Source organism: Cricetulus griseus, assembly GCF_003668045.3.
Source record: "Cricetulus griseus strain 17A/GY chromosome 1 unlocalized genomic scaffold, alternate assembly CriGri-PICRH-1.0 chr1_0, whole genome shotgun sequence".
NCBI lineage: Eukaryota > Metazoa > Chordata > Mammalia > Rodentia > Cricetidae > Cricetulus > Cricetulus griseus.
In genome coordinates this window covers 222214943-222237004 of record NW_023276806.1, presented here as the reverse complement: position 1 = coordinate 222237004, position 22062 = coordinate 222214943, and the positions used below count along the sequence as shown (strand labels likewise).

Here is a 22062-nt window from a genome sequence, read left to right as displayed (position 1 = left end):
CACATACACCATACACATACACCACACACAACACATACACATACATATATATACACATGCAGCACATCCAACAGACATATACACACATACAACACAACACACACATCACAAACAAGAATGAGTAGGATTGAAGTTATGTTATGTAAAGCAGGATAAACACCACACATAAATATGACTAGGGAGGAAGTGCCCAGTATGGAGAAGCGATAAGAATGTCAGAGAAATATGTAAGTAAGCAAGACTCAGGGCCAAGCTTATGAAATGGGAATAAGATCAAACAAACATTATTTTTGAAAATTTCTCTCTATGTAGCCCTGGCTGCCCTAGAACAGACTACATATACCAGGTTACCAGGTTGACCTCAAACTTATAGACAGCCACCTACTTTTGCCCCCATCCCTTTCATGTTTCGATTAAAGACATAGCCACCATGCCTGACTAGATAGTCTTTAAATACTTTCTCCATGTTTCTAGAGGACGTGGGAGCTCTGTGATGATGGAGCTGCTGTTGAAAGAAGAGTCCTGCTGACCAACTTACACTTTGCCCGAGGGAAGGTCTGTGACTCACCTGACACATCTTCAAATGGTTAGTTGTTGATCAACTGTTAAATAAGCGAATCCCTTAGGTATTCTATCTCCTTTCAACCACAAAGGATATTCTTCTAAAGAAGGGTTCTTATGATGCTTTTCCATCTAAAGACTTTTGGAATATGTTGTAAAGACTAACTGGTGCTTTTGGCAATTACTTTGATCCTGAATTTCCTTCCTCCCCCTTTCCTCTTCCTTCTTTCCCCCTTCCTTTCTTCCTTACCTCCATTTATGAACAGCCTTACTCTGTATTCCAGGTTCAACTTCCTATCCTCCTACCTGAGCCTTGTGAGTGTTGGGTCAGGTACCATCATGCCAAATACAACACATTAAGATCAGTCCCCTGTGGGAATGGAGAGATTGTTCAGCAGTTAAGGGCACTTGCTGTTCTTGGAAAGGACTCAAGTTTTATTCTCAGCACCCACATGGCTATTCACAATCAGCTTTACCTCTAGTTCCAAGTGATCTGACACCCCCTTCTGGCTTCCATAGGATCTATAGAGGCTTGCACACACACATATATCGAAGCAAAACACTCGCACAAATAAAAAGCATTTTTAAAAAATAATAATCTTCTGGAATGAAGTTTGTAAAGGTCCTATATTAGGGTTTCTAACGACATCTGTGAGTAGGCCTACAAGAATTGTTTAGCGTGGAGGTTCAGACGGCAGCCTTCCGAAATCTGTAGGGGAGACTTGGTTTTGGATCAAGTTGATCTCCATGAGGCTCGCCATCTAATGAAATTCCGAATAGGACCCTAGTCTGTGTTAAACATCTCTTTCTGTCCCTACTGACCAAGCACATGGTATGCATGGGTCAGGGGTCTTTTCTTGCTGCCCTGAGCACGTGGTGTGGGACCGGACTTTCCCTGCCATGTGCTGCAGGTTAGGGTTAGAGTGTGCTGCGGAGGAGTCCCCTGAGGCTGTTACTCTGAATTCCAACCATTGCTGCGGCACTCACAGCTGAGCCTGGCCGATGTAGGTGAGTCTTTTTCTATCCCCTCTGTCGGTCTATGAGGCATATGAAGTGGGATTGTCTCTGCCCCAACTACCATCCTGCCATGGGTCCTGGCTTGCAGCAGGAGTTTCCCTGCTCTGAAGGAACATGGCTGCAAGGCCGCCATCTGCCTAGCTGCCCGGCCTTCTCTGTGCTCCACACACATGGTATGCAGGGAAAACTCGGGGGTCTTCTTCCCACCCCTGCATTGGAAGAGGGTCTGGGATTACCAGCAGCAGCACCCCCCCCACCAGGTCTCTTCTCTGAGCACATGGAGCTCATCTGGCCTGATCCAGATGTTCTAAAAAAACGCCTTAAAGTTATTAAATAACCTTAAGAAGGATTTTGATAAGAGTTTTTATGTTGACTAAGAAATGAGAAAAAAAATGTAGGAGACTAAAATAATAAAGACAGAAAAAGAAAAAAAAATGTCTAAGAATGTCTAAGAAAATCAGAGGAATAAACCAAAGGTATATAGAAAGTTATAGAGGGTTAAAGCAAGTCATAGAAGGTCAGAGAAAAGGTTGTTAAAAGAGAAAAATGTAAACTGTTTGTTATGGTTTCTCATGTCTACAAATAGTAAATTTTAAAAATAGTAATATAAGTTAAAATTTTAACCATATTAAGCTAATTCTGTTTAAAAAGTCCTGTTTATTTCTCAAGTAATTTATACATATTTGTTTTAAAATGTTCTGTTTCCTGGCATAACCTAAATTCTGTTACAAGCATGTAGCTAAACAAATGGTGCAAGTTACCGAAATTTTGTAGCCAGCCGCATGGCAAACTGGTCACATGGCTGAATGGTAGCCATTTTGCTGAAGTTGAAAAAAGATACTTAAACTGCCATCTTGACTAAAGATGACCGCATGGAAATTAGAGGTACCATCTTAGAAACAAGCTTTTCAATTAAGATTTAAAATGTTAATGCTTCTACATATTAAAGAAAGACATTAAGGGAATTTAAACTTCTTTTTAAAACCAGTTTTATTAAATGTTTGTTTTTATTAATGTTTGTACTTAAAGAGCTTCAATTTAGAATTATTTTTAAGCAAAGCCTGACAATGTAAAGTTCTTGTTTTATAAAAGATGCTAATGTATTATAAGATGTTACAATTTATGTTTTCAGAAGTTAAGTTTAGGGCATTGGTGGCACATGCCTTTAAACCCAGAACTTGGAGGCAGAGGCAGATGGATCTTTGTGAGTTCAAGGCCTGCCTGGTCGGCAGAGCAAATTCCAGGTCAGGCTCCAAAGTCACAGAAAAACCCTGTCTCGGAAAGAAATCAAGTTTAAGCAAACAGGTAAAATGTGTACATGTAGCTACTGTTTAAGGACTATAAGATAACTCTATGCAGTTTTAAATTCAGCTCTGCTAAGTTTCAAATATTTTACTAAGTTAAAACCAGTTACAGTCAGACTGAAAATTAATTACAGAAATAAGACCTTACCTAGCCACCTGTGTGCTTAATGTGTGCTTAAGGCAAGTAACTAAAACAGACCTCTAATGCTTCAGAGACCTGCAGAATATGACATTTAAAATATTATCTTTAAAGTTTATAATATCAGACAGACTGCCAGATCCTGACAGTGACCCAAAGTCTCCAAAGAAGATTATGAGGCACCTCAGTTCCTGCACCTGGACCAGTGAGCGAGATGCTCAGATGTGATACCTGCCTCCTGCCCGGACCTGGCTGAGACTGTGGACAAAGCTGCTGGACACTGGAAAATTGATTGCACCCCCTTTACCTAGACAAAACAACGTCAGTCTTTTCCATGTCCCTCTTCCACAGAGAGGAAAAAACCTCTCACCTTATAGGCCTGGCAAAGATTGCTGTTCTTTGAGACACCTGCCTCCAATGGTAATGAAGAGACTTGAGTATGGCTAACTGTATATGGACTGGCTTCTAACTGGCTTCTGTCACTTTTTAGTAGATTCGGATAAAGTATACCCTTCTCAGATCTCTGAAATATTAATGGTTGTCAGCTTGACAGCATCAGACAGTCAGATCCACAAGGCTATAGTCAGCATGTTAGCTGATAAAGTAATGACTACCTACTGTTCAGTCACAAGTTCAAGGTTTTTAAGTTTATTTTGGTTGTCATCTAAGTATAAACTTAAAGGGCTCTTCATCAGGCCAAAGGCACCTCTGTCCAATCCATACCTGGCTCTCTGGACAGAAGAAAAACGTACATGCTTCTAGCCTAAATCTGTATTTTTGCTAGGACTCAAAATTATAAATATGTTCCTGCTGTTTGAACAGATATCCAAATATCTGCTTTTTCTGCACTGTGGACTTCAGTAAATAAGTTTTAACCTCTGTTCCTAGTTTAAACATGTCTTAAACAGGCTTCTGCTTCTGGCAGACATCTGAGTATCAGTTGCTGACTACAGGCTGTTCTAAGTAGACTGCGAGCCCTGGACTTGCTGTGAATGTGAACCAGTCCAGCTGATGTGGACACCCCCTGTCTCTGCAACAGAGTCTGCCAACAGCCCCTGGTGGATTCCCCATTGCCTAAATTCCTTTTTTGCTTTTGACTAGCATTTCAACCTTCTGGGGTCCCTAACTTCGTCCCAAAGTCAGCAGGAAGTAGCATGGGAAAGAATTCGTCCTCCATTTTCCCTGGTTAAAATGCTAAGTCAGAAGGGACTCTCTTACATGGGGATGCCAGTATCTCTCACTCCCTGATGGGGGCGCTAGAGAGACAGCAATTCCATGATTGGAATTTTTCAGCAGCCATGACAGTAACACGTGCTTTTCTGATGTTGCTTTGATCACTAGATGTCAGATGCCTGTCTCGTGGCAAGGAACCAATCAGAAGTTAGCTGGTGGTGCTATGCTTTACGACCCTGGGTGTGCTTTACGGACAAGTGCACAGCAATGACGCACAGAGCATAGCAACCACCCTGGGAGGGCCTATGGGCCATAACAACCAGTTGGCCAATCAACACAGGGCAAACCCTCCAAGCCTGGAGGCACACCAATCCTGAGCCTGTGCGTACCCCTAGACACTCCCCTTACGCTACCCTATAAGATCTTCTCTGCAGCCGGTTCAAGCTGTCTTTCTAGCCATCCGCCATGGCGGGTGGTTGAAAGACTCGAGTTAACATGGGGTTAGCTCGTTAAACAACAATAAAGCCTCATGCTGTTTGCATCAAAATAAATAAATAAATAAATCATGTGTTTACTATAAGTTATTGGGAAGGAGAAATGCTTATGTAGGATAAAATTTTAAATTGAATTTCTAGTCTTTTTTATAACTGCTTATAAACCTATATAAGAAAAAGAAACTAAAATTACATTAAAACAGTATGAGTTTTATTATGATATACATGTGGTATCACCTCAGTTTTCTGGATTTTCAGCAATGCATTGCTGATAGTGGGAATCAAACCCAGAGCCATGCATGAGTTGGCCAAGCGCTAACACTGAACCATGCCCGCAGCTCAACAACGTGTTTATAAGATACACAAAACTTTAAAACTTCTTACAATAGGGGTTCAGCAGATGACTAGGTCAAGAAAGTGCCTGCCAACATGAGGATCTGAGTTTGAATCCATAGCACACAGTGGAAAATTGGGACCATGCATATAACCCCAGTGCAGAGGGGATGAGTTGAGACACATTTATTGTACAACTAGTCTAGCCAGTCCATGAGCTCCAATCCAGTTCAGTGAGAGACTGTCTCAAAAAGGGAGGTAGATGGCAGCCATGGGCATGGTGACACATTTAATCCCTGCAATCAAAGAAGAAACAAAACAGATTGCTCTCTGTCAATTCAAGGCCAACCCGGTCTCACAGCAAGTTCCAGGGCTGCCAGGGCTTCACACTGAGACTTTGTTTAAAAAAGCAGAAGCAAAAACAAACAAACAAACAAACAAACAAACAAAACAACGGAGCAAAACTAAAGAAGATACCTTTGGCTTCTATATGCACTCAGGTGCACCCACGTGCATGTATGCACCCAAGTGAACCCACCAGCATCCAAGTACAGAAATGCAGACATATATGACATACATCCAATTTAAAAAATCATCCCGTGAACTAAATGGAAAGTAAAAAATCTACAACATCATCTGCTTTGTTTCCCATTGCAATGGAATGGAATGTCCTGTAAAGCTTTTGGGTAGAGAGGTGCGTCTCTAAGCCATGTTGCCAAACATAGACCATTTCATCTGGCTAAAATACATATATACGTGTATATATGTATTTTATATAATATATATATTCTTGCATGTTGTCTTAGTCAGGGTTACCATTGATGTGATGAAACACCATGACCAAAAGCAACTTGGAGAGAAAAGGTTGGCTTCACTCGCAGTTTCTCATCACAGTTCATCATCAAAAGCAGTGAGGACTGGAACTCAAGCAGGGCAGGAACCTGGAGGCAGGAGCTGATGCAGAGGCCATGGAGAGTGCTGCTTACTGGTTTGCTCCCCTGGCTTACTCAGCCTGCCACCCTTAGGGAACTCGGAACCACCAGCCCAGGGATGGTGCCACCCACAGTCACTTTGCTCACTAATTAAGAAAATGCCTTACAGCTGGATCTTATGGAGGCGTTTTCTCAATTGAGGTTCCCTTCTCTCTGATGACTCCAGCTTGTGCCAAGTGCACACAAAACTATCCAGGACACAGGTACAATGCGCCTCAGGTTGAGATCCCTCTAATCTTCCCCCTCCACCCCCTCCACCCCCTCCACCCCCTTCACCCCCGAAAGAGCACTCTCTTACCTTTTTCCCATTTGCCTGACTTAAATTCAGCTCCTCCAGTGTTTGCAGTTGGCACAGTTCAACAGGAAAATAGGAGAACCGATTGCTTGACAAGTTTAATTTCTGGATACCTTTTAGTTTAGTTATATCTGAAGGTAGCTTCTGTAACTGATTTTCTGAAATATCAAGTACTTGCAAGTTGTGTAAAGCACACAGTTCCTTTGGGAAAGTTTCAAACTTATTACCAGACACAATGAGCACACGGAGCGACACCATAGTAGAGATGCAGGACGGGATTGTTTTTATTTGGTTTTGGCCAACGTCCAGGTATTCAAGATTCGTGAGAGAACATAAGTGTTCTGAAAGCACGGGGAGTTTGTTTGTATTCAACTCTAAATGTAGCAGTTGCTTACTGAAAGATACATCCATAGGGATTTCTGAAATATAATTTCCATTAAAACTCAAGTAGTCAAGTGATGGTAAAGCACACAGTCCCACTGGGAAATACATTATATTATTATAATTCAATTCAACTCTGGTTATTTTTCTGCAGTTCTTTATTTCAATTGGAATATGTGTGATTTGATTGCCTGAAAACTCCAGACTGATTATATTACTGAGATGGGAGATTTCTTCAGCCATTTTTATCATTTTATTTCTGCTTACATGGAGTTGTTTCAAATTTTTAAGCCTATGGATTTTCCTAGGAAGCTCTTCTATGCTATTATCACTAAGACTAAGACATTCCAACTTCACACAGCGAGAAAGTTTCTTGGGTATCTTTTTTAGTAAGTTTTTATCAAGGTTAAGAATTCTGAGTTCTCTGAAATTCTCTATTTTCGGTGAGATAGCTTCCAATTTATTGTCAGCTAGCTGAAGCTCTTTTATTTTGGGCAACTGAAAAATTTCCACAGACAAGAAAGTAAGTTTATTATGATCCATTAAAAGGTTTTCTAAGTTTTTCAGTTCCCTAATTTCTTTTGGCAAACTGCCTATCATGTTTCCAGTAAGGTTTAGTGAAATTAATTTTGGAAGAAAGCATAGGGATTTAGAAAATATTGTTAATTGATTATATTCCAGATTAAGAACTTGCAAGTTTTTCAAACTAGACAAAGACTCTGGTACATTTGTTAACATATTTTTGCCCAGACTTAAAGTTTCCAAATTTATAAGACTTTCCAAGTCAGAAGGTAAATTCTCAATACAATTACTATTTAAAAAGAGTTGTCTCATATTCTCAAGTTGTAATAATTCTTTTGGTATGCATGATATCTGGTTGTAACTGGCATTTAGAATCCTTAAATTGGTAAGCAAATGAATTTCCAAGGGAATGGATGACAATCCATTTTCTTGCAGGGACAGAATTTCAAGTCCTAGCAGATCCCCTGGGTCTGCTACTTTGAAAGTTTTTATTTGATTCTTATCTAAATATAGATATTTTACATATTTGGCTTTGAAAACATCCCTAGGGAATTCTTGTAAACCCCTGGCCTCAAGATTAACTGTAAAGTTATCTTCCTCTAAGTCAAATTCTTTCTGACTTTCTTTAGAGCCTTGTGGACTAACTTTCTCCCCAGATGGGACTCTGACTTTTTGATAGTCTTCAGTTTCCTTTGTCTCTGATGAAATGGAGGTCCCGGGCGTTTCTAGTTTCGACAGTGGGATGACATCTGCTATGTTGGCCTCAGAAATCGGAATGTTTTTCTTCTCTTCATTCCTGTTAAGCAGACTTGTAGAGGAAGCTGCTGATGGTTCTGTGCGCTTTGAAGGATTTGCTTCGTAAACCTGATTCGAATCTCTCCTTTCCGAGTAAGAAGATACATCATTGAAGGAGTCTGAGATGTCTTCAATTAATCCAGCCTCGTCTTCCAGTGACTCAGATCTAGCGACTCCTCCCGGCTCCCAGCTATTCTCATCTTCGAACATCTTATTTACCAGTCGCTCTTCTACCAACTCAAGACTGTAACTCTACTTTTTTGTGTGTTCTTTTTTCCTTTGAACCTACAAGACAAATGTTGATATTAAAATACGTGTAATAAAGATGTGAAATTCCACACGGGAGGCTAACTGCTTGTCTTCACCCCTCCCTGAGCAGAGCTCTCCAAATCCAATCCCCTGGGTTCATCCCTGGCTGTTCTGCAGACCACCAGCTGAGACCACCAGCTGAGACCACCAGCTGAGACCACCAGCTGAGACCACCAGCTGAGACCACCAGCTGAGACCACCAGCTGAGACCACCAGCTGAGACCACCTTCCTGCTCCCATCTCCAGTGCACCTCACAGATCGTCCCCAACTAAGTTCTCCCCTCGCACTCATTGTTTTACCTCCACTCCCAACTCTGGCAGGCACTCCCTGGGAACCCAAGGCCACTCTGACCAGGGAAACAGGTAGGCTAACTCCAGACTTCACCTCTCCGTCCTCTTCTCTAAATTCAGTTCCCATTTGCATCCCTAGTTCTGTAACATGCCTTCTGCTGTGGTCTCCCTTCCCTCTCTGTCCCCACTCCCATTGGACTAAGCAGAACCTGGTGGCACTCCCTGCTTTTTTCCCCTTTCTCTGAACCCCCAGTACTGCTCCTGCCCAATAGTGTCATCTCCCAATACCCAGATTTAGGCCACACCTACTAGGCAACACACACAGTGAAAGCCTGTCTTGAAATTTTTCCTCTGGGACTGATTAGAATTAAAGAGTGAGTGACTAGCCTAATGTTTAACATAGCACTGAGGTATCTCCCTCCCTCTCCCACCCTGCTCTCTCTCTCTCTCTCCCTGACGCTGAGGCTCACTATGCAGCCCTGGCTGGTCTGGAACACACTATGTAGACGAGGCTGACCTCAAACTTATAGACATCTGCCTGCTTCTGCCTCTTGAGTACTGAGATTAAAGTCATGTGTCATCACGCCCAGCTTTTTGGGGAGACAGAGTTTAAATTATATATTAGGCTAGCATACATATTAGTGGGTTTTATTCCAGCATTGTCACGTATTTGTTCTTTTTTGAGATAGAGTCTCATGTGCCCTAGGCAGTCCTTGAAGTATGTAGCTGAGAATACCCTTGCCCGTCTTACCCTCCTGCCTCCGACTCCTGAGTGCTTGGATCACAGGCATGAGCTACCACGTCTGACTTGTTTGGTGCTAGGGATTGACCCCAGGGACTTGGTGCACGCTAGGCAAGCCACTCTACTGAGTGAGCTACACCCCAACTCCACAGACTTTGATCTTGTTCATGCTCTTTCTCCTTCTTACCCATTCCTTTTACTGATCTCTCTCCCACCTTTGGCCCTCTTTGGGGGCCAAAAAATCGTTTGGGAGCATTTTACTCATTAAACCTATACCTTTAATTCATTCAATTTTATTCAGATTACTAATGTCATTGGAGTGGCCTAATATTGGGGTATGGAGAACTTTCATTATTATAACTTTCCAATAAATCTTGCTATCTGATGGGGCAAGTCTCCTCACTGCAGTTTTTCTTTTAAACATTCTCACATGGATTTTGAAATCAGTGTGTCATTTCACAAAATGTCTTGCTTGGATTTCAGTTAGAGTTGACCACATGGGGTTGAAGGCCAGGAGTTCAGGAAGACAGGTGTATGGTGGTGTTACTCCCCAGTGCTTGGCTGTATTTATGCATAAGCTACTCTTCCTTGTGATTTAATTATAATGTGAAGATCTGTGGTTTCATCTTGAGACTAGCTTTCTCTGTAGCCCAGGTTGGTGTGAACCTATGAGCTCTGCCATCCTAGCCTTTGACAGCCGAGTGCTCCTTCAACTGTAATTTTGCTATGAATCGTGATGAATATATCTTTTGGGGGTCTTAGGCAACACCCCAAAGTGATCTCTATCTACAGGTTGAGAACCACTGGTATAGAGGGCCAGGCCACCCCACAGAAAATCAGGTATTGGAGAAGAAAAAAGACATCTTCTCTGGCTTCTTAGAGGTCAAAATTGATAATGTCTCTCATGATTTTTTTCCCAGGGAATAGGGATCACACTGAGAGCTTAATGTATGGTATTGTTTTCCAATAAGGAAAACACTAGCTACATGGAACTTCTCCAATGCAAACTAAGTAAAATTACAAGTCAGCTCCTTAGTCACAGCCATATTTCAGGTGTTCAATAGCCACATGTGGCTAGTGACTACCTTATTGAGTAGTGTAGACTGTTAACATTATGGTAGTGAACTTGGTTGTTTGAAAACAAGTACCTAAAATACACATTTTTTTTTTTTTAATGACTGCAAAGTAATCAGTTTGAAGCAGTTGCCTTCATTACCCAGTGACAAGGCTTGGCTGGTAAAGGTGTTTGCTGCCAGGCCTGACAACCTGAGTTCAATGCCTGGCAGGAGGAGGAGGTCAAGGACGGCTTCTGTAACTTGTCCTGTGACCTCCACATGTGTGTCCTCCTCCCTCTGTGTGCTTGCCTCCCTCTCTGCACATGAACTCTTCCCCCACAAATGTAAAAGCTGAAATATACAGCTAAATAAAATGCTAAAAATGTGTTTGAGAAAATCTCTGTTCTCCTGAGCATTAAGTCCTATTTAAAAACACATGGCCAATGAGATAAGCAAAAACAAATCCAAACTGAACAAGTATTAGTAAAGTTAAAGATACAAAGTAATTTGTTACCTATCTGAAAGATGTGGACATTAGGAAACCACAGGGCTTGTTCACTTAAAGTGACACAAACAAATCGCTTCCACCGGTGTGGGAAGAAGAACAGAGTGGTGGCTAAAGCAGCCTTGGCACAGAACGCAAACACTGGACACCGCACACTGTGAGTGTGAAGGGAGGAGGCTGCTCAGGGCTGCGGGGGCTGCGGGGGCTGCTCAGGGCTGCGGGGGCTGCGGGGGCTGCCGGACAGGGAGCCAGGAACTGAACCTGGCCTTGGAGTGGGTAGACACGTCAGTCCCGCGGGGCCTCGCCCGGGGTGCACTGAGGTTGGCAAGGGGCGCTCACGTGCTCGCAACGAATGTCTCAGATTGTGGCGACTGAGGCAGCGCAGGCTCAGTGTGTTCTGCCTCCCTCTGGCAGCGTTTGTGAGCTGGCTGTGGTCGCCTGGGGGTACCAGCTGGGTGGGGCCTGCTGTCATTCAGCTCCCCAGCGACCACCTCTGACATTGTGTGGAGGTTTGCTGCTTGACTCTCCTCGCCTTGGGAGGTCTTGCAACCTGCCTCTAGTGACCAGAGCTGAGCGGTGGGGGTGGGACAGCACATAACTTAAAATCATTTTCTTTCACTAAACACTAAGTGGAATCTGAGCATATACACATTTCCACTAAAGCTGTATTTTATTTTAAAAGTTTTCTAACTTGTACAAAAAAATTCTGCTATTAAAAAAAATGTGCTTTAAATTTATATATAGTTAGGTTCTCCATGATCCAATCTGAATTTTGACAGATACCATTTCAACCATCAGAACAGTCTTCCCTTTCCCACAAATCCATCACACTTTATGATCCCATGTTTTCCCACACCCATCCTTAATGTCTAGTAACTGCCAGGCTTTCTGGCCTCTAGTTTTACCTTTCCCAGAATGTTCCCTAAAAGGAATGCTGTCTGAGTCTGACTTGTTCAGTCAGCACATCAGAACTTCATCCATGTTGTCCGATTGTTTAGTCCTTTTTAAATAGTATTCTATTGAATGGATGTATCTAAGTTTATTCACTCACCAACTGAAGGACATTTGGGCAGTTATGATTAAATACAGTTCACGGTGAAAATGGATCCTTGATAAAAACCCATAGAGAAAATGGGGGTAGTATCAAAAACTTTGAAGGCACTTGCCTCAAAAGCCTCCGCTCAGGGTTCAAAACGAGGCACCACCATGAGTGTAGGATCTAAGTCTGAGGGCTATAGAAAAAGAATCTTCTCACGACACGTTCATTCTATACATGTGTTCCTTATTGTTCTCTCTTTACTGTTCTCTATTCTAATTCTTTTGTCCAAGTTATTTGTAATCTCTTAGCTCTAATTCCAGTTGTTTCATTCTTTCCTTTTCCTCCTCGTCTTCATTTTCCTATTTTTCTTACATTCTTATCTTTTACATTTTGGCTAGTTTCTGCCAGCTTTTCCCTCCAGCTACTATTTCTCTAGTCCTCTCTTCCCAAGTCTCTTTTCTCCTCTTGTTCTGCTGAGCTGTAAAAGTTTCCCACTAATAGCCACTTACAATCAGCAATGCTCTGGCTCTAGCATTGCTGATTAGGGTCATAGAAATAGATAAAAGTTTTACACAAAGCAGTAACCATTGGCCTTCTCTATGGCTCAAGGTGGGAGTGGTTTAAGCTTCCAAGAACTTCCTAAAAGCCAAGGAGAGGTTAATTAAGGGAAAGTGGGGCTAAGTCATTGGGGAAACCTAAGAGGGGGATACGTGTGCTTTGTTATTTGTTTAAATAGATAAACTAAAGGTTATAATCAGTGAAAATCACAAGCATGACAAGAATCATCTTTAAGGAGTTGCTTTAAGGTTAAAGTGAGGTTAGCGTGGACAGCACTTCCCTATCTGCCGGCAGAGTGAATCCAGGACAATCTTGATCCCTATCTCTTCGAGAGCTATGGCTCAAAAATTTTAAACATACCCTAATTCTTGTCCTTGGGCATCGGTGAATTTCTCAATAGAGGTCTCTTTGTCTGGACTCTAACACTGCCAAAGAAGATAACTGCTGGGCGGGGGTGGGGGGGTGAAGGGGGGCGGGGGAGTGGCAAACTAATAAGTTTATCCAAAGACCTGGCTGAGAGTAAGGGTATTGATTGTGATTACTTTCTTGCCAGAATCACACATTGTTGGGGGCAGTCATCCAATATACCAATAAATAGGGGAAAATGTAAATGATTAATACACTGTAGTGCTGTGGTAAGAATCCCCAAGCTGCAATGTGAGGGAAAGTGCTCTTCACACTAGAAGTTTGCAATGGGGACAGCTGACACATTCAGAGGGTGATATTTCTTATCATCTTGCAGATAAGGTTAATGAGATGTGCATCTCTGGTGACAATATTCCTCATGGCCTTGCTAAAAGAGGTCTGTATCTCCATGAGATAAGCATCTCTGATGATTAGACCCCTCAAAATATTCCCAAAGGCCCCCAAATACAGGCTCTTGCCATACTTCTTGAGTGTCTACCAGAACTCGATGGTAAGATCCTATTAATGAACACAACACGCCTTGATTGCAAGACAGGGAGAAACCGAGCTGGATGCTTCCTTCTTGCTGGTTTGCTTTCATAATGATATCATGTTCCATATAGGCTGCAGAGGGAGGAAAGTATCAATGGACATTTCCAGCTGTGAACCCTATGAACTACAATGCCAATCCACTAGCGGCAATGACTGTTAATGCTGCAATAAACCATTCTGGCTGGACTGAAGGCCTGCTCCGAGAGCATGCATGCCCATCTCACTGTGGAGATAGCATCATCCTTAGGCAGGTGGGTTATATATAATAAATTTAGATGAGCAAGCCAGTAAGCAGCATTCTTATGTGGTCTATGCTTCAGTTCCTGCTGCCAGGTTCCTGCAAGGTGAAACAAATTCCCTTCTCCCCAGATTGCTTTTGGTCAGGGTTTTCTCACAACAGAGAAATAAACTAGAATACGAAGACAATTACCACTCTCGAGCTTAGAGAAGATTCTCTTCACAATAAACAGTAATGAATGCAAAGATTCTTGGCTGCAAAGATTCTTAGCTGCCGATGGTGCTGAAAAAGGGGGCAACTGAGTACGCAGCCCTAAATAGAACATTTATTCTAGCACCTTTAAGGCTCAGGGAATACCACAGAGGAGGCAGAGATAATGTAAAAGCTGGATGATACAGACAATGGTAGCAAAACACGATGGGCATGGATGGAACCGCACTGCAACCATGACCTTACAGGAGCTCTGGCTGCCCACATAAGATTAGATCTTTCCACAGCCAGTTACGGATTGGAGAAGAAGGCAGGAGCCTACTCTGTCCCCACTGAATTATTTATTGGATAGTGAAGGATTCTAGGGAAAGGGGAGTCATTAGCCTCAGCTGTAAACCCATTGGTGAGCCCATGTTCACAGGCAGTCGTGATTAAACTCAGTGCATTACAGAACAAAATTCCATGAATATGGGAAAGGGATCTGTAGGAAGGAGGGAAACTGAAAGGAGAGAGATAAGGGCGGTGGTGGTAAGAGTAAGCATCATGTATTGAATACATTGGAACTGTGAAAGAATAACTGATTTCTTTAAAAAAGGATTGTGTTCAATATTATGGAATTTGCAATTTGATTATAAATCGAATGAGAAATTCTGCTGCATGGGCTAGTGAGGGCATCAACAGGAAGGCTAACTAAGCTGAGAAGACCCTCTTCCATAGTTTAGGGCTGCTGAGGGACCCATCTTCACAGACTAAGCAGCTACTAGGTTTTCAGCCTGTCCATATGCTCACAGCCACTGTTTGACTATCCCATCTTACTGTGTAAGCTAATCTATAAATCCCTTTGTATGCTCGTTTTGTTCCAGAGAACCTTTACTAACAGACAAACCAGGAACTGTATTAGTACTAATACAGTGACCAAATTGGTAAGTTTGGCATTAGTGTGGCAGAGAGGCAGTGTAGAGCCTGTATCACGCTATTAGCTAAGGAAACAATGGCAAGGACTTCAACTGTGGTGGCTGCAGTACGACCAGGAAGAGAATGGGAAAGGACTCATGAGACACTGGACTGCATGCTATCAACAAGATGTATACAGTAAGGAAGGAGAAAAGAGAAGAAGTTAAAGGCTACGTCAAGACTTCAAGCCTATGTAAATGGATGTAATCTGACAATGCCATTAACCAAATAACAGTGGAAGAGTATAGGAAAGAGGAAACAAATTCTGCCTCCAGGTATGATGAAATAAAATTGCTTAGAGGCTGTGTAAGTGGAACTATAGTAACAGGACCATAGAATTAAGAACTAGAATTCAGAGAGATTGATGCTCAAGTTTTAGTTCTGAGATCCAAGCGCATACTTGTAATCAGTAGGGTATAAAATAGATGAAACGACCAGGGAACTGTTTATACAGAATCAAAAGTACCTAGCACAGAACTTTCTCGTGACCCTCACGTAACTACATAATCTTAATAAGGCTTACACAGTGTCATTTAGATTAAGGAGTTAATGTGAAGAGTAGAAAATAACATAACAAAATTGTTTGCAACCTGTAGGACAACTTTATGACCAATACATCTCTGAAACTGGAATACACTGCTCTACTTGGTTGGGGAGACTACAGTACCTAGCATATTGAAGAGCACATTAATCACATTTACTGCTCGTTTGTGACACTAATACTCCCCTAAATGAAACAATTAGACATGTGGCATTGCCTCCTACAATGCAAAAGCAATACAAATGAGGCATTAAGTCAAGACACAAAAATATGGAATACGTTTAACAAGTTTACTACTGAATCTAGAAACGTTTTTTTTTTTTTCCTCATTAAACTTGTATTTTAATGGGTCTCAAAATTCTGTGACAGATTTTTGGCCAAGTTATTTCCATTAAAAAGTACTGATTTTGAAAACTAATAACTTAAAACTGCCACACACACAAAAATGGTTCACAAAACATTCTCCTTTCCTCCTGAAGGTTTTCCGATGCATTGTTATCATTAACCAGTCTTTCACTATTAAACTTAAATGGCCAATTGAGACAAACAGTTCTGAGACCGTTCTTCCACCACTGATTAACACTGGGGTGGCAGGTGTTAGGGGTAATATTCATTTAGCCTTCTGAGCTTTCTGGGCCGACTTGGTGACTTTGCCCGCTCCAGCAGCCTTCTTGTCCACAGCTTTGATGACACCCACAGCATGTCACGAACAGCAAAACGACCCAGTGGAGGATAGTCAGAGAAGCTCTCAACACACATGGGCTTGCCAGAAACCATATCAACGGTGGCTGCATCCCAGATTTCAAAAATTTAGGGCCATCTTCCAGCTTCTTAACAGAATGTTGATCACTCTTCTCCTTAAGTTCAGCAAACTTACATGCTATGTGAGCTGTGTGACAATCCAGTACAGGAGCATAACCAGCACTAATTTGGCCTGGATGGTTCAGGATAATCACCTGAGCAGTGAAGCCAGCTGCTTCCATTGGTGGGTCATTTTTGCTGTCACCAGCAACGTTGCCACGTCTGACATCTTTGACAGACACGTTCTTTACACTGAAGCCCACATTGTCTCCAGGAAGAGCTTCACTCAAAGCTTCATGGTGCATTTCAACAGACTTTACTTCTGTTGAAACATTGACTGGAGCAAATTAACCACCATTCCAGGTTTTAAAACACAAGTCTCTACTCGGCCCACAGGAACAGTCCTAATACCACCAATTTTATAGACATCCTGGAGGGGCAGTCGAATGGCTTGTCAGTGGGACGAGTTGGTGGCAGGATACAATCCAAAGCTTCCAGCAGTGTGGTACCACTGGCACTGCCATCTTTATGGGTGACTTTCCATCCCTTGAACCAAGGCATATCAGCCCTAGGCTCCAGCATGCTGTCACCATTCCAACCAGAAATTGGCACAAATGCTACTGTGTCAGGGTTGTAGCCAATTTTCTTAATGTAGGTGCTGACTTCCTCCACAATTTCCTTGTATCTCTCCTGGCTGTAAGGTAGCTCGGTGGAACTTCTGATCAACAAATTGATTGTCCAATAGAAACTGTTACATTGAATAAGTACACATGTGTGCTTGCATGGCAGCCCATAGTCGAGTTTCTCAATATAAAGTCCTTATTAGTTCTGAGATTTGAAATTTAAAAATGATTCCCAGCCCACTGTCTGGAATCATCAGTGTTAAAACACCCTAGACCAATGCAAGGAACTCAGCAAGAACACCAGGAGGAAAACTGTCTTGTGCTAGATATACCTTTAATGCAGATTTTAAAACATTTTGAGACATGTTCATAGACTACAGAAGAAATGCTTTAAGTAAGAGATCCAAGTACAAAATACATTTTATTTATTCAAATCATGTTGATTTTCAGTATATGTTGAAGTAACACATAAAATTATATCAAAGCTATATTTTAATTTCATCACATTCCACACTAATTCTTTACTATTTACCAAAAATAACTTTTTATAAAGCTTACTATTTTGTCTAATATAATACAGACTGTTTATTTTTATGTGGTTCTCTCAAAAATTAGAAGTTTATGACCTATCATACAAAGCTAAGTGGTATATTACACACCAAACAGGAGTACAGATTCTGTACAGTGTATGTAACAGCATATACATATATACTACAAGAGACTATACACCTTGTTAAGTCATACTTTAAGAAATCTTCCATTGAAAAAACTCTTGCATTACAAAATGTGGTGGCTTGAGTACCAGCTATTTTCTTTTCATGAATTTCTTTCAGAGGGCATTAGTTGTCCATTTAATTTCATTAGCAGCTTTACCACGAGACCAGCCTACAAAATAAAACATGTTAACAATAAATATGAAACACACAAAAAGATATACTTAGTAGTGAGCATTTTCATACCAATTTGAAGGGTCACTTAATTAGGAAGAGACAGCATATCAAGGAATTGGGCATATCTGACATACCTACAAACCCACAAACTTAGTTTTGGACCTGTGGTATGAAACTATTTCATTTAAGAACTGCCTTTCCTGGCCTAGCCCCAGCCCCATGGGTTGGGAGCCATCTTTCCCTGGGCCAGTTATATAGCTCAACCACCAGCTTTACTTGGCCTAGGTTCTGATAGCACATCTGCCACATGGTCCAGTCTAAGAAAAGCCATCAGACACACAACCAACACAGGGGGTCCACATACCCAGGTCAAATGCCAAAACCCAAAACCAGCTCAATGGGCCAAAACAATCTCTCCCATAAACCCCACCAGTTTTACAGAAGTGTTCTCTCAGGACATAAGGATTTAAAAAAACAAATAAAGTTTATCAGAGAATTAAAGGAATTTAAAGAAGATACGAAGAAATACTTTATTGAACTCCAAGAGGACACCAATAAACAGTTGAGTACTGTCTAAGAAAATAGATACAGCTGAATGAAATAAAAATAATTCAGAATTTGAAAACTGAAATTGAGTAAAGAGAAAGACAGATAAGAACACAAGCTGAAATGAAGATGTAATTGAAAACCACAACATGCCAGTTAGAAAACTCAGGAAAAGTCTTACAATGAAAGTCTTAGAATGAATCAAGTAGAAGATAGATAGATACCTGGACTAGAACGTAAAAGGATACAGACTAAATAAACAAAGAAAATGAAAAGATTTAATAAACACAGGAGAAGAACATATAAAATATGGGACACTATCAAAAGACAAAAACCTCTGAAGTATAGGCATAGAACAGTAAGAAGAGTCCTAGGGCATTGAATAATTGAATAATGAATTGAATAATTGAATAATGGCATAAACCAGATATTTAACAAGATGACAGAAGAAAACTAGCCCAAACTAAAGACACACCTAAAGAGATACAAGAAGCACACAGAACACCACATACACAAGACCAGAAAAAAAACATCCAAAGGCATATCAACATATGTAACAAAGAAAAACTATTGAAAGCTGCAAGAGAAAAACAAAACCCCACAAGTTACAAATATAGAAAACCCAGAATAATACCAGATTTCTCAATAGGAACTCTGCAAGTCAGAAGGGCCTAGACCAGGCACTCTAAATTCCAAAAGATCACAACAGCAAAATTAAACTACAGTAACCATCAAAACTATCACCACAGTTGAGGGAGAAAGAAAAACTTTGCATGATCCAAACAGCCTAAAAAGTTCATACCCAACACCACCAACAAAACACTGAATATCGGGAGCAGTGCTTTGAGCTAAAGAGAGGAATAAGCACAGCTAAGAGAGCCTAGAAAGAGAAAGAAAAACTGCAAGTAAGAACATAAGCCAGCAAAAAGATTAAAATGACTGTAATCTACCTATACATTTCAATCATAACTGCAAATATTAATGGGCTCAACTCACCAATCAAAAGACAGAGACAAACTAAATGGATTAAGAAACAAAATCCATCTATGTGTTGTCTAGAAGAACTCATACAGCTTTAAAGATAGACACTATCTTAAAGTAAAAGGAAAGAAAAAAGTATTCCAAGCAAATGAGATCAAGAAACAACAGGCATTGATACCCTAACATCCAACAAAATAAAGTTCAAACAAAACTCATCAGAAGAGACAAAGAAGGAGAGATGGAGGGCAACATGGGTTGTTTGATAAAGCCTCAAGGAATCCTATTATTTTATTTACCTAAAGTTATACACAACACATGTAAATGTATGTGTATACACACACTAGAAATGAGAAACCTCCTTTGAAAGGTTGGACAGGGAGTCCAGGTAACTCGCAAACCAATACAGACTACTGATGTAGCTCCTGGTTGTCTTTGGCTTGAGGCAGAAGGTGGCCCCCTCCTGATGAAGACAATGCACCATTAGGACAAAAGAGTTGGATAACTTGAGCTGGATCTGACCTGAAAGCCTATTTGCTGTGGTTTAGCTTTCACAGTTCTAGAAAATACTTTGTAAGCTGCTATGGGAAAGCAGCAATTAAGCAGTCTTATCTAGCAGCAATACCTAGGAGCCATGACAACGACAGGTGTTTGGCAATATATACATAAAGGAATGGTAGGTGGCATTTACATGTCAGTAGTAATCAACAACTATCTAATCAGACTTACGGCCCAAGAGGGAAATCATGCCTGGTACTAGACACCTAACCAGCTTCCTCTGGCTAGTGAAATCACTTGCCGTAGAAAAAAATCTACTGGAAGCAGATGCAGAAATCCACAACTAACCAATGGGCCAAACTCCTGGAGTACAATCAAAGTGAGGGAGAAACGATAATATGAACAAAGGAGTCAAGACCATGATGGTGAAACCCACAGAAACAGCTGACCTGAGCTAGTGAGAGATCACTGACTTAGGTCTGACAAATGGGGAACCTGCATAAGACCGAATTACATTCCCTTAATATAGGTGACAATGGTGTGACTGGAACAATATATGAGGCCACTGGCAGTCCAAGATCTAACACTAATGCACAAACTGACTTAGTGGAGCCCATTCTATATGGAGAGATACCTTGCACCGCCTAAACACAGGTGGGGGTGGATGGGTGGAGAGATGCCTTAGTCCTGCTTCAACAAGAAGATGGGACTGACTTAGCAGACTTTCTAGAGGAGCCCTTACCTTCTCTGAGGAGCAGATGGGAGGTGGGGGGATCAAGAAGAAAAGAGTGAGGGGGAACTGGGATTGGAACGTTAAATAAATTTTTTAAAAAAGAAAAGAATCTACTACTAGACCAGCATGATTCCTCACTACATTCTAAATCTTACCCTTACACCGACAGATAAGTCTAACTATCACCCCTCATCAAAGAAGCCTTTCTCCTGGGCTGGGGGTAGTGGCTTTTAATCTCAGTAAATCTCTGAGTTTGAGGTCAGCCTGGTCTACATTCCAGGCTGGCCCATACTACAAAGAAAACCTTGTTTTGAAAAACAAAACAAACAAAGACAAAACAAAACATAAGAAGCCTTTTTTTTTTTTCCCCCACAGCACATGGAGAGACAGACCATCCTAGAAAACCATAACTGGATACAAAGCAGAGATCAATGGATTATAGGAAACCCCCCAAAGTACATCTACACCCCAGCTCTTAAATCTACGGCTCAGGGAACATTGCAGAAGAGGGGGTAGAAATATTCTAAGAGCCAGAATAAAGAGCCACAATATCAGACTCTTAAAACCCACTAGAAATAGTTTCGTAGGTAAGACCCGAACTATGGCAATATTGATGGATGTGTTACTATGGGAGGGAGAAATTTTAGAGGGTCCCTAAAATTTCTGCTGGGAGAAGAATTAGCCTCTCCAAGGATTGAGCCCCCTTTTTGGGAATTCAATGCAGAGTGGTTAGCCCAGAAACCATAAACATACAAACAAAAATGGCCCCAGCAGGTTGAATTTCTGTCTGTGTACACGTGTTCATGTGTATGCACACATATATGCAACAATAATAATAAAAGTAAAAGAGGGGAGGGAGTGGGAGAGGTTGGAGGGAGGGTACCTGGTAGAGGGTGGGGGAAGGAAAGGGAAGAGGAAGTGATGTAATTCTACTTCAATTAAAAACATATTTTAAAAAGAAATTGTGTATAGAGGAAGAATTTCCTTAGGCTTCTCAAGATAATTAAGAAATGCCTCACTGAATACAGTGACTGGTTCAGATAGAATACTAGTCAAGAAAAGCTAGAACTTTAAAAACAGATAGGGGATAACTAATCGGAGTTAAGAAAAATAAATGGAATAAAGAAGCATTTAACTGCTCTAAAACAGAAATAAATTAATCTGCCAAGTTTCTGGCTCCTTTAGTTAAGAAAGGAATTCCATTATTTCTTGGTCTTAAATACTGTATTTCTTCTAATAATAAAGGTTTCTGGAGAAGTTAAATAAATAAATTAACAATTCAGAAAAAAAAGAACTTTAGTGAAATGATAGTTTATTATCACAAGTCCAAACTAATTTATCAGTACTTGCCTGTTTTGTGTGCACTATAAAGCTCATTTTATTTTCCATACTATGGATTTGAAAACAAGTCCCAGCATCTCCCAGCTGCCACGTAAAGCAACAATACTTAAGACTGATGAGTAAAGCCTGCAATAGAATTAGAAACTGTTAAGCTAAAATAGAGCTAAGAGTAACATTTGGTCAGTCATGGTGGTGCACACATATAAATCCCAGTATTTGGGAGGAGGAAGCCGAAGAACAGAAATTC

The 22062-nt window shown here is 41.1% G+C and overlaps 2 protein-coding genes and 1 pseudogene across 6 annotated transcripts in view; all 3 read right to left on the bottom strand.

The window, feature by feature from the left end:
• Positions 1-8287, bottom strand: part of Lrrd1 (leucine rich repeats and death domain containing 1) — a 21088-nt gene extending 12801 nt beyond the window's left edge. The window contains exon 1 of the mRNA XM_027389814.2: positions 6312-8287. Coding sequence (XP_027245615.1) covers positions 6312-8216 — 1905 coding nt within the window. The 5' untranslated portion in view covers positions 8217-8287. The remainder of the gene's footprint in view (positions 1-6311) is intronic.
• Positions 8288-15784: 7497 nt separating this feature from the next.
• Positions 15785-17025, bottom strand: LOC100762485 (annotated as a pseudogene).
• Positions 17026-17144: 119 nt separating this feature from the next.
• Positions 17145-22062, bottom strand: part of Krit1 (KRIT1 ankyrin repeat containing) — a 32485-nt gene continuing 27567 nt past the window's right edge. For all 5 annotated transcript variants that reach the window (XM_027389815.2, XM_027389817.2, XM_027389816.2 and 2 more), the window contains 2 exons: positions 21825-21941; positions 17145-17714 (listed from right to left, as the gene is read on the bottom strand). In XM_027389815.2, the coding sequence (XP_027245616.1) occupies positions 17646-17714; positions 21825-21941 (186 nt within the window). In that variant the 3' untranslated portion in view covers positions 17145-17645. The remainder of the gene's footprint in view (positions 17715-21824; positions 21942-22062) is intronic.